The following is a 13,638-nucleotide window of genomic DNA, read 5'->3' on the forward strand; positions in this document are numbered from 1 at the left end:
GGAAGCTATAAATGTGAATAGCTGTATTACAAGTTGCCTAGGACTATGCCAGGACTACAATTAGATCAAATCTGTCAATTAACCGTATAAAAGTAATATAAATCACAGTGGAACAACATACAAGAGTATACCAATAAAAGAAATGGGCAAAACTGAAAAAATAAATAAATAAATAAATAAATAAACAAACCGAAGCCTGAGTGACTGTATCTAACAAATGTTACCACGGGCTAAACCTTTGTTGTTCTTTCCAGCAGAGCAGCGCGCTTTGCATCATGGATAATGTAGTTATTGTGACAACGTGCGATTTGGTTGTTCAAATAACTCAAACTGTTTAGATCAGTAATTCCTGAAAGAATATGAATTTATATATTGTTTACTTAGTATTAGCAATAAGTGCCGCTGTAATTGTATCACACAGGTCACAGTTAAAAAAAAGAGTGACGAAGAGTAATTTTCAGGCTACTTCAGCCACCTAATAAATCTTGATCAGGTAGTATACTGTTTTTACCGCAGAAATGGGTCTTTCCATAACACGGCTGTGATTGGGTGAGATAGGTGAGATCAGTTTTGGGCGAAATGATAGTTTGAAGTAAAAGTGCTGGTGAACAAGATGAGTCACATCTGGTAGAAGGAGGGGTAAAACGGTGGGAGAGGAGAGGAGTGAGTCTCAGTCCTGAGAGGTTTTACAACTTAAACCGTGAACTCCAGGAATGACCACAATCGCCACCCTCTTTTGTTGGTGAGTCCATCTCACATATTTTAAATGTGCTTTGAATTGTGTTTACTGACAAATTTTAAGGTACATATCAAACAAAGTGACATACTTCTTATCAATCTTTGTCTTCTAAAGTGTATATTTAGTACGATAATGCCGTTTTTTAGATACAGGTCTAGGTATGTTGTGAAATATGTGGAGTAAATTGTGCATTTTTGCAGCTTTTCGTATTGTCACAGAAGAAAACATTTTGTCCTGTTACACTAAAAGAAATATCCTTAAAAATGTAGTCCATTTATATTTTAGCTTGCTGAAAAAAGTTCGGATGATACTGCATGACACCGTTTTAGGTTGTTTAAATGCAATTTAATACTTTTCTGTATTGAATTGCAATTAATACAAGGGGGGACATGCCTCATGTGTGCCTGCTTTTGCAATGTGATGACATCTGCGGCTTAGTTTGGACACCCGACCCACATCCATCACATTTAGCCACACAGTTTTGGGAACTCCTTTTGAAATCGAATTGAATGTTCCTCAATATTCATACTATTCAATGATGTCCTAAATAAGTAATTAAAAAAAATAAAGTAAAACGGAGTAAAAACCTTTCATATTGATTTTTAGTATCATTTGTTTGATTTGCTCCAGAATGTTACAGCTAACTTAAAATCCTGTGAGAAAGGTACAATCTACTAAAATTTTGACAAGCTCACCAACAATGAATTGCATGCAAGAATAATACAATGTAACTTGGAAAGTCTCCAGCAGATTACCAATTGTCTGAATGTTGTGCAGAGACAAGGTAGTTCTCCCTGGAGGGACTAATCCATTCCAGATGTTTTGTTCTGCTTGAAACAGTGACAAACAGACCAGAAACAAATGTATGGCACAAACTGGAAGCCCTGCTTTGTTTCACCTCACTGCTGAAATTCAGTTTTAGTCGTTGGGTTTTTGAAGAAGCTCTGCTACATAAAAAGCAGAAAGAAGTTGCCATACTTGAGCTGATGAGCAAGCCAAAGTTGGTCATTTCCTGCCATGGTTTCACCACTTTATAATGAAAACCTAATCAATGAAGAAACTGGTGCTTATTGATTTAAGGTAGTGAAAAATCAGAGAAAGAATTTGGGGCTTGAAAACTATTGAGATGTGTGTTTTATCATTCATTGTGTAAGCTGTCGTCGCAGTTGTATAAACGTTTAAAAAGCTGCAAGGCAAATAGATTCCTTGATTAAGCCCTGGCATCAGAAAAGAAGGAAGTGGCGGAAGGTTTTGGACAAAACACAACCACATGTGTCAGTCAGTGAGCAGTTTTGGGAAGGTTACATTTATAATGCAAAAGGTTACAGATTAATAGTTACCCTATTCAAAATGGAATAAGTAATGTAATTGTTTTGATTACTTCATCAAAGTAGTGTAACTCATTACGTTACAAGGTTCTTCAATGTACCTTGAGTTAAGAGTTAAAGCACAAACAAAGCCCAAAATTTGAAGTCATAATGACAAATGAATGAAGCCTCTCCAGAATTATAAAGAAATTCTGTGTAAAAATGCAGAGCAACAGAACGAATATTACATTGTACATTTCAGTCTGAAGTAACCTCTTTGTAATCACATACAATTTGAATAGTAACTGTAATTCAATTACATATTTCTTTCAGTCACTGGAACAGATTACAATTATATTTATTTTATAATTCAATCACAGGTAACTGGTTACTTGTAACACCTCCTCATTAATATTTGATTATTTTGAACGTCATGGTCCTGCACTAAATTTACGCAGGAGTTCTGTGTGTGCAGTACTGTAGACTCACTGGTGTTCCGGTTACTTTCTCAAGTACAAGCCCGTTTCCAAATATTTATTTGATCCCTTGCAGATTTTGGAAGTTTGCCCACTGAAAAATGAATGAACGGCCTATAATTGTAATGTTAGGTTTATTTGAACAGTGAGAGACAGAATATATATATAAAAAAAAAAAAAAAAAAAAAATCCAGAAAATCACATCATATAAAAGTTATAAATTGATTTGCATTTGATTGTGTGAAATAAGTATTTGATCACCTACCAACCAGCAAGAATTCTGGCTCCCCCAAACCGGTTAGATTAGTCCTCTCGCTTTAAGAAAGTACTCCGAATCTCAACTCGTTACCTGTATAAAAGACACCTGTTCAGGACACTGAAAATGGGTCGTGGCTGGGTCTTCCAGCATGACTATGACCCAAAACATAAGGCAACAAAGGAGTGACTCAAGAAGAAGCACATTAAGGTCACGGAGTGGCCTGGCCAGTTTCCGGACCTTAATCCCATAGAAATTCTGTGGAGGGAGCTGAAGCTTCGAGTTGCCAAGCGACAGCCTCGAAACCTTAAGGAGTTGGAGGATCTGCAAAGAGGAGTGAACCAAAATCCCTCCTGAGATGTGCGCAAACCTGGTGACCAACTACAAGAAACGTCTGACCTCTGTGCTTGCCAACAACGGTTTCTCCACCAAGTACTGAGTCATGTACCCACTTCTCCAGGAGAGACTGTGACCTTAACACAGCACCTTGGACCACTCAGCCATCCTGACTAACTGTGGCTAAACAGTATTATCAAAAAACTGACCAATACGTACAAGAGTGCATCTTGAAGAAAGTGGGATTTCGCTTCGCAGTAAGGTCCAAATGAGGGTGCTACCGTGAGTGCAGGAGTAAATAGGCGCGCTGATGTTCCAGATACCTTCTTCAGTACATGTCCTTTGCACGTAGCTCAGAATATGACGATAGAAAGAGGTACAGAAATAGAGATAGTGTCCAAAGTGGGATTTGAACCCACTCCTCCAGGAGAGACTGTGACCTGAATGCAGCACCTTGGACCGCTTGGCCATCCTGCCTATGGCTAACCAGTATTATCAAAAAACTGACCAATACGTATTAGAGTGCATCTTGAACAAAAAGAGATTCTGCTTTGCTTTAAGGTCCAAATGAGGGTGCTACCGTGGTACTGTGAGTTCAGGACTAAACAGACGCACTGATGTTCCAGATACCTTCTTCAGTACGTTTCCTTTGCTCGTAGCTCTAAATATGACTACAGAAAGTGGAACAGAAATAGAACTAGTGACAGAAGCAGGATTTGAACCCACCACTCCAAAGGGGACTGCGACATTAAGGAAGCGACTTGAACCGCTCAGCCATCCTAACTGCCTGTGCCTAGGTGCATACCGTCCTCAGTTCCCAAAAATTGACTGTGCTTTTAAAAGAAAAGGTGATGCAACACAGTGGTAAACTTGCTCCTGTCCCCAAAAATTTTTAAACGTGTTGCTGGCATCAAATTCAATATTAACATATATTTCTTTATAAACTATGGGTTTACATAATTTGCAAATCATCACATTCATTATTTATTGACATTTTACAGTTTCCCAATTTTTTTAGAAACATGTTGGCACATATCAAAGACATTTTTGGACCCTTTGGCTTTGTTGGCAGGTTCCACGTTTACGCTTCATTGAGGATGCAGCAACATTTTTCAACCCTCCATACATCATAAACAAAGTGATGGAATATAAAATTGTCTTTTTCTGAAGTGACCTAATAACGTTTTCTTCCTCTGTGTATCTTTGCAGATGTCACAAACATGAAATATGGCTCTCCTGAGAAAAAGTAAGTAAAAATGAAGTGTAATATTACTGTTTTAGGTTCTCAGGTGACCATGAATTTACATGATAAAAAGAGGAAATGTTTTTGTAGTCTTGTGTTCTTGTCAGTGGGCCATACCACTAACAAATTCAGATCCACATGCGAATGTGGCTTCATACTTACGTAAACTTTGGAATCCATTTTACTTCGTGGTGAGCCTTAATTTCTCTCCAGGGATGACAACAGTGAAGCAGTCATACACATATACTAAATGTATCGGTGGTGGGGGAGGGTCCGATGAAGTAACCAGCTGACAGAAGGCTGTAAAGTGTCATATTTCATGGTCCACTATGTGAACAGCCGCTTGGAGTGAATGCATTTGCCAAAATATGACAACTACTGCTATTTTAATGGCATTTTCACCCTGCAGAGATGAAATTATTTTCATCTGCTCTTTCAGAAAATCTATCATCTTATAGTTACTAGGTCAAGAATGATTGATTACATGTAAGTATTCCACGAGCAGAATCAGGGTCTGGATAGTTCAGTAAAAAACTGCTGAGCAGACAGCCGAGTGTGCAGACAGACGGTGCTTTGGAAGTTGCCAGGATTAGTTATGGTACCTCGATGGGCAGCCAAAAATGCTGAGTGGAGCTTGTAACTGCTGGCAGATGGGCCTTTGGGACTCCTTTCTCTCTGTTCTGTCTGACAGCTGGAAACAGTGCATTCTCAGAAAAACCTCTGATGTGAGCCTCTAAATGATGTGTTTTTCGGAGCATGTCTGTTTGATTGGCAGGCCTCTGTTGCAGTCAGGTCTCCACTATCGGTAGGGGGACGTAGTATCGTTGGGTTTCCTATCAGATTGACTCGGATCCAACACTCATTACACACACACACACACACACACACACACACACACACACACACACACACACACACACACACACACACACACACACATATACTGTATATATATATAGTTAGCTACTGAGACACTCCAGTATGGAGAATACATGACACACACACACACACACACACACACACACACACACACACACACACACACACACACACACACACACACACACACACACACACATATAGTTAGCTACTGAGACACTCCAGTATGGAGAATACTTTATTCTCTGCAGAGGTACAGCTACATCTGCTATATGAGTATGCATGATGAAAGAATTTATTGAATTTGTTTGTTGAAAACTGAAAAAGGAGTGATTTACATTTTTGTCAATGAGAGTACTCACAAAGATACACGTATAAGCAGGTGCATGTTTTTCACTGAAACAGCTTCTGCTGCCCCTTCTTTGTATTTGCAGTGATGTGCTGGAGTAACAAATTTCTTTAAACGTCTCCATTGACACGTATATATATATATATATATATATATATATATATATATACACACACACACACACACACACACACACACACACACACACACACACACACAGTACCAGTCAAAAGTTTGGACTTCTCATTCAATGTTTTTTTTTTTTTTTTTTTTTTTTTTAATTTTCTACATTGCAGATTAATATTGAAGACATCCAAACTATGAAGGAACACATATGGAATTATGTGGTAAACAAAAAAAGTGTTAAACAAACCAGAATATGTTTTATATTTTAGATTCTTCAAAGTAGCCACCTTTTGCTTTGATGACAGCTTTGCACACTCTTGGGATTCTTTCAATCAGCTTCACGAGGTCGTCACATGGAATGGTTTTCCAACAGTCCTGAAGGAGTTCCCAGAGGTGCTGAGCACTTGTTGGCTGTTTTGCCTTCACTCTGCGGTCCACTCATCCCAGACCATCTCAATTGGGTTTAGGTCGGGTGATTGTGGAAGCCAGATCATTTGACGCAGCACTCCATCACTCTCCTTCTTGGTCAAATAGCCCTTACATAGCCTGGAGGTGTGTTTGGGGTCATTGTCCTGTCAAATGCTGGTCCCACTAAGCGCAAACCAGATGGGATGGCATGTCGCTGCAGAATGCTGTGGTAGCCATGCTAGTTAAGTATGCCTTGAATTTTGAATAAATCACCAACAGTGTCACCAGCAAAGCACCCCCACACCATCACACCTCCTCCTCCATGCTTCACGGTGGGAACCACACATGTAGAAACCATCTTTTCTGCGTCTTACAAAGACACGGCGGGAGGAACCAAAAATCTAAAATTTGGACTCATCAGACCAAAGTACAGATTTCCACTGGTTTAATGTCCATTTCTTGTGTTTCTTGGCCAAGCAAGTCTTTTCTTCTTGTTGTTCTTCCTCAGTAGTGGCTTCTTTGCAGCAATTCGACCATGAAGGCCTGATTCACGTAGTCTCCTTTGAACAGTTGATGTTGAGATATGTCTGCTACTTGAACTCTGCGAAGTATTTATGTGGGCTCTAATCTGAGGTGCTGTTAATTTGCGGTTTCTGAGGCTGGTAACTCTAATGAACTTATCCTCTGCAGCAGAGGTAACTCTTGGTCTTCCTGTCCTGGGGCGGTCCTCATGAGAGACAGTTTCATCAGAGCGTTTGATGGTTTTCGCGACTGCACTTGAGGATACATTCAAAGTTCTTGAAATTTTCCGGATTGACTGACCTTCCTGTCTTAAAGTAATGATGGACTGTCATTTCTCTTTACTTAGTTGAGTGGTTCTTGCCATAATATGGATTAGAACTGAAGTCGAATAGGCCTATTCACTGTTTAGAACTGTGCACCAACCCTGCCTCTGCACAACACAACTGATGCGCTCAAACACATTAAAAAGGCAAGAAATTCCACAAATTAACTATTGACAAGGCACACCTGTTAATTGAAAACAATTCCAAGTGACTACCTCATGAAGCAGATTGAAAGAATGCCAAGAGTGCAAAGCTGTCATCAAAGCAAAAGGTGGCTACTTTGAAGAATCTAAAATATAAAACATATTCTGGTTTGTTTAACACTTTTTTTGTTTACCACATAATTCCATATGTGTTCTTTCATAGTTTGGATGTCTTCAATATTAATCTGCAATGTAGAAAAAAATAAAAATAAAGAAAAACCATTGAATGGGAAGGTGTGTCCTATCTTTTGAATGGTACTGTATATACGTATATATAGATATATATATCTAGATATATATTTATATATATCTATATATATGACAATGCAAGTAGGGAATTCAAACAGAGTGCTTTTTAAACCTACATTTGAGCTACTTTATGTACATATACAAATTAAGTGACTCATGCCTGTGACTCATGCCTGTGTTTCAGTTAATCGGTTCCTCCTGGTGCTGCTGGTGCTGCTGGTGTCTCTCCTTCTGCACAGCACAGTGCTCAGAGCTTCCACTCGGCCCAGACCGTCAGGTACATCAGGTTATATTCACATCTTTGATTTTTCATATTTTAGATCATTTTTTACAAGCCTATGTGGTGAATATTGACTCATAGCATATTATGGCTATTAAATATACAGTATAATGATGTACAATATGTCCTTGTTCTGGAAGTACAACAATGTTAAATGATAATTTTATGGTGATTTTTTTTTAATTCTTGAAAATGTAAAAATAGATTTATTTTTTTTTAAAGAAAAAAAGTGTTATAAGTACAAGACTTTGTTGCAGGTACGATCAATTTTGTACTGTCTTTGAAAATACATCCACCCAAAATTGGACACAGAACAATCTCAACTTGAACTCTCTGTCCCTGATTCCTCTCAGACCACCGGAAGAGCCTTGGAGGTGCAGCACAAGTTTCCCCAGTGGGAGCGTCAGAGCCGGATAATGTCATCCCCGTCATCATCTGTGCATCAGAGGAGCGTACGGGTGCAACCATGGCAACCATCAACAGCATCATCAGTAACACAGATGCCAGTGTTTTCTTCTACATTGTTACTCTTCGCGATGCTGTCAAACTCACGAGGTTTGTCACTCGTTTCTACTGTGAACCTCATTGATTTTTACAGGAGCAGTAGATGATGTTGCGGGTGATGTGTGCTTTTGTACTGAAAAGGTATGGATCAACAGAAATTTTTCTGAGTATGGAGACCTCGGTTGACATCTCAGCATTGCCTATCATGAGTAACTTCATCCCTAATTTGACATTCTTTTGATTTTCACAGGAGATACATAGAGAAGACGAAACTAAAAGGCATCCAGTATAAGATATTAGAATTTAACCCAATGGTTCTACAAGGAAAGGTGAAGCCTGATTCCTCCCGACCTGATCTCTTACATCCAGTGAGTTCTGGGTTTGCAGTAATAAAAATACCACACATGCAGCTCGGAAGTGTGTAAATACACAGTTACTGTTTCTAAAGGGTGAAATTACTTTGGTTGTTTTTGCAGCTCAACTTTGTGCGCTTTTACTTACCTCTGCTTGACCTCAACCACAAGAGGGTGATATACTTAGACGATGACGTCATTGTCCAGGGTACGTATGCCTGTGATGACAGGAGGGAATCCATGTAAAAACTTTTCATATTATGTATTGTTCAAATTAAATGATTAGATAATATTTTACCCTTATGGGAATCTTTTATGATCACATTTGACCCGCCGTGTCTTCGCCAGTCTCGTGCCTGTTATGAGCAGCTCATTTGTGCTGCTAGGTGACATGCGATATATACACACACGACAAAGCATACAGTACAGTGAGATACAGTATACAGTATATGATAGAAACAAAACAGAATACTATGATATAGCATGTCTGGGAAGATTCTCACATTGACTGGGACATCCCCATCAGTCAGTTAGAGTTGAAGAAGTCTGTCTAAAGAGAGGTGAAACATCTTTAAGATCATCAAGTTTGCGCAGCTGAGTTATAGCATATAGCATATGATATTATATAGAAACTGCTATCGTATAATGCAATAAACACATTTGGAGTGGTTTTGGCTCAGATGGTAGTGTGGGTTGTCCACTAATCAGAAGGTTGGTGGTTCAATCTCTGGTTCCTCCTCCTCCTGTCCACATCTTATATTTCATACAGAGGGCAGTAGTGCTATAGGAGAGTATGTGTGTATGTTGCACCAGTTAAAAGATTTTCTTGCTTTTCAGGTGATATAAATGATTTGTTTAATGTAAAACTGAAACCAGGACATGCTGCTGCTTTCGCCACAGACTGTGACCTGCCTTCCACGCATGAGATGGTGCGCAGCATCGGCATGCAGGTGTATTTATAGCTTTTATTAGATAGCAATGTATACCACCCTGCAAGTGTAAAGAGACAGGCTTTAAACTTCACTATTGGGCTTTTTATTTGATTCAGTACTTAATTATTGGATTTTGTTGTGAATTCTTAATTTACTCCCCAAATTTTACAGTGTTAGGACAATTGATATGAATGTAATATTTCTGGAAAGTCACTTTGATGGTAACGGAAATTGTATGTCCTCTCTGCGCTCATTCCCTAGACAAGCTACATGGGCTTCCTGGACTACAGGAAACAGGAAGTTAAAGACCTCGGTATCAATCCCAGGGACTGCTCTTTCAACCCTGGAGTGTTTGTGGCCGATATGAAAGAGTGGAAGAAACAGAAGATTACCAAGCAGTTGGAGAAATGGATGGAGGAGAATTTCAGGTATGCACAGTAAGCATATATTTCTGGAAACCCTCATGTTGCAATGTGCACATTTCTAGCTCATACATGAAACTCTACAGAAATTTAAACAACAATTGTCTTGAAGAATAACTTACTGAAGACTTGGTACAAAATTGGCAAAATAGGACTATATGAGACAATAGAATATTTGGATTTGGAGTGGAAAACAACAGACTGCATGGAATTTGAATCCTTCACTATTCAGTAGTGAGATCCGATAAAGGATGACCATTATTCTGTGTTTTACCATGTACATTTCTTCATACCTTTGTCTGAGGTTCAATCATGCAAGGCTACGAGATTGAAAAAGCACATAAAACATAATTAACACTGACCTATTTCTTCAACGTTACCCAAACAAATACCAACAATAAACAATTACTTACAAGTGAAAGTAATACAACATGAAGCACCAACATTTTGAAAATGTTTTAACTGATTTAAAGTGTTTTTGTACCCGAAAGCGAAGATAATCAAAAACTATTTAGTGTGAAGAAACTATGTGTGTGAGGGAGCCCTCTACTGGACTTCTGCAGATAAAGCTAATCCAACAAGGCGTCAGACTTAAATCAGCACATATGGGTCATTTTTCTGTGCCCTCTGATATGGTCTTGCATAGTCAGACCTACTACGTTGTGCCAGCACTAAAGGATGTTGCGGCTGCACCCCGACATCATCGCTCGAGCTCAGGCTTGTTTCTATTCCTTTAAACCAATAACAATCAAGTTGGGTGCAGGGACGGAGCCAATGCACACTACATAAGGGAACTTGTATTGGTGGAACAATTGCATGTGGGGAGGCAAGCCTTGGGATTAAAACTGCTAAATCACTGGATCCCCGCCAGAGACAAAAAATAACTAACCTTTCACAAACTTGCAATTTTTAGTTTGTAGTTCGCTAGCTCGGAGGTTGTAGTTGTTTCCTGTTGCAACATCTGGGAGTCAGACGACCTGTGATATGATTCATAATGTGTACTGATGACTAGACATATGCCAAATAAACTGATAAAAATCCCTGTATCTCTAACCACTGTGTATAAATAACTAGCCCTTTAATGATGTGACAGTGCTACAATTAAGGTTTGGTTAGGTTTAGGCACCAAAACAACTTGGCTATATTTAGGGAGGGACATGGTTTGGGGTTAAAAAAAAAAAAGTACTTTGTTAGGATAAGAGGACATTTATCATCATGGTTAAAAAAATAAATGTGCATACAAGTTTATGGAATAGCCATGTAGAAAGAAATTGTGTTGAATGATTGTTTGAAAGGGGAAATAAACAGCTGTCTCTCGTGTTAAAGTTCAATTCTTTTCAACACATCCATCCACCCTGACCTCCACTCTACAATCACATTGTGTTTCAATAACAACATGACCGTACTTATTGTTGTGCCTCCATTATAATTCCTACTGCAAATAGAGGGCGCTGTCACTGGAATGTAAACCTGTGTTGCTTTTAGGACACTTGCAGAAATGACTGATGACTGTCTCACATGGTCACTAAAGGTTGCTTAACAATGAAACATAACTGGCTCATAATAAACCACTTGTACAAATGTCCATGAGGATATTTGTATTTGAGGATAGTCTCAGATATTCAATCACAAATGACTTCTCATGGCATCCGCCGGGCAGATTTGGCTGCTACAGTCTTTTGTTTACTTAGTTCTTTCCACTCTCTAACAGGCAGAACATATACAGCAGCGCCATGGCGGGAGGCGTGGCAACTCCGCCAATGCTGATCGTGTTTCATGACACATACACAAGACTGGATCCCCTGTGGCACGTCAGACACCTGGGTAAAATCATCGCTTCCCTTCACAATTACCACAGTAATATCTGAAATCACAAGTAGGCTTTTAAAAGTTTAATTTAAGATAATAATTTTCAAAAGTAATAAAACCAATTCGATATCCTGCTTTGTACATGCACAAAATAAGACAAGTCTGTGTGTAAACTACACTGGAAATGAAGCTAAACTGAAGTACTTCATGTAGACCCATCAGTAACAAGTAAGAAAATGTAGTTTTATACATTTTAAGTTAAGCAGGGCAAATTTTAAAAGGATGAGTTTTAGACAATTGTAGTATCACACTTTCAGGTCAATTTCCATAAAGTTCTCCTGTGCTCAGGCTGGAGTCCAGATGCCCGCTATTCAGAAAGCTTCCTCCAGGAGGCGCACCTGCTGCACTGGAACGGCCCATTCAAACCATGGAACTATCCTGCTGTCCACTTGGATCTGTGGGAGAGGTGGTTCGTCCCAGACCCCTCTGGAAAGTTCTCTTTGGCACAACGTGATGTTGACAGCTGAGGCCTGCCAAGTGAACAATGTTGGAGGCGACATGGAGCACGGGAAGTTCAGGGCTTACATGGACACTGGTGGAAAGTGTGATAGGAAACATACAGTAAATGTAAGGCTGAAGAATTCTCAGCAAGAAGGAGAAATGTTAGTCCAGAATTATATGAGAAACATTGTTGACAAAGTGGGTGTAAAATGTGACTAAATGCAAAACTGTGACTCATCAAAACATGTTGTATTTGTATGTTGTATTATTGATGACAGATGAAAATACAGAGATCAGTTGACATGAAGCTAATATTTTTTTATTGAAATACTTTTAAATGTAGCACAATTTTCACAACATAATGGTTTTTATTATTTATAGTGTGAGCCAGGAATTGGAAACACTGTCTCTTCCATCAGATTCATTCTGTCCAATTCAACTTGAATCAAAAGTTTTAGAGACATAATAAAGAGGCTATCTTCATAAGCAACATTGTGACCAAACCAACAAAGCTTCAAGCGATAATTTATTTACAATCCAGATCATTTTATCGTCGGTTCATTTGTTTTTACTTACAAACTAAATTTTTGATTGCAGTGTGAGAAATATGCTCTCAAAACTGTCTTTAATACTTTCATTAAAAAGATACAGAAAATGTCTCATTGTAGCTTTCTAACTGTTTCACACAATGACCGCTTGGTGTTTTTTTACACATATAAGGTTGGACAGTGGCCAGTGCAGAAGGTGGACATACAGTTGTATGACATTAACAAGAGTTTGTGACATCACAAACTCACAAGTGTCTAAACAGCTCGTTGTGCGTGAGTGGGAGCAACTTTGGGTATTAGCATATTATTAATCAAAGACAATGATTAATATTTGTAAACATTATTACTAATGACTGATAATCACGGGGCACCATCCTGGTATCAGGGACCAATAACCAAACTATGACTTCAGTCTCAAAAGGCGTATTTACTTTTAAGTGCCGATACCTGAGAAGCATTAACACTGGTGAACAGTGAAGGTGTGAATCCAGCACTGACTTACATAAACCAGGTGTTATTACAGTAAATATGCACAAATTAAAACAAACACTGACTGTTTAAAGTTTAACAGGATGTAAATAATAACAACAGCAAAATTAATCAATTATCAATATTATTCTTGATTAATAAATTCATTGCTAGCAGCAACATCAATCATGAATCAATATTACTCCCAAACAACAAATCTATAAATAAAGAAAATATGAATCAATAAACAACATTAGTCTCTATCAATAAACTCATCTAACTAAAGTCACAAACAACTGTGTAAGAAATATAAACAAGCAAACATTTGGAACTTATGATGTGTGTGTGTCCCAACTAGACAAGGATAGTTTACACTTAATTTACACTTCCATATTACTGTAGATG

General features: G+C 38.5%; 1 protein-coding gene across 1 annotated transcript; it reads left to right on the forward strand.

Moving 5' to 3' along the window:
• The first annotated feature begins 655 nt into the window (after positions 1–655).
• glt8d2 (glycosyltransferase 8 domain containing 2) lies at positions 656–12,783 on the forward strand. Its single transcript, XM_069156946.1, has 10 exons — positions 656–742; positions 4,324–4,360; positions 7,601–7,693; positions 8,050–8,251; positions 8,451–8,568; positions 8,677–8,761; positions 9,391–9,503; positions 9,747–9,913; positions 11,619–11,731; positions 12,065–12,783. The coding sequence occupies exons 2-10, from the start codon at positions 4,342–4,344 to the stop codon at positions 12,241–12,243; spliced, it is 1,089 nt and encodes a 362-aa protein (XP_069013047.1). The 5' UTR covers positions 656–742; positions 4,324–4,341; the 3' UTR covers positions 12,244–12,783.
• Positions 12,784–13,638: the final 855 nt, after the last annotated feature.

This window comes from Embiotoca jacksoni, unplaced genomic scaffold (genome assembly GCF_022577435.1).
Source record: "Embiotoca jacksoni isolate LCO1_2020_lvr unplaced genomic scaffold, fEmbJac1.0.p SCAF_21, whole genome shotgun sequence".
Lineage (NCBI taxonomy): Eukaryota > Metazoa > Chordata > Actinopteri > Embiotocidae > Embiotoca > Embiotoca jacksoni.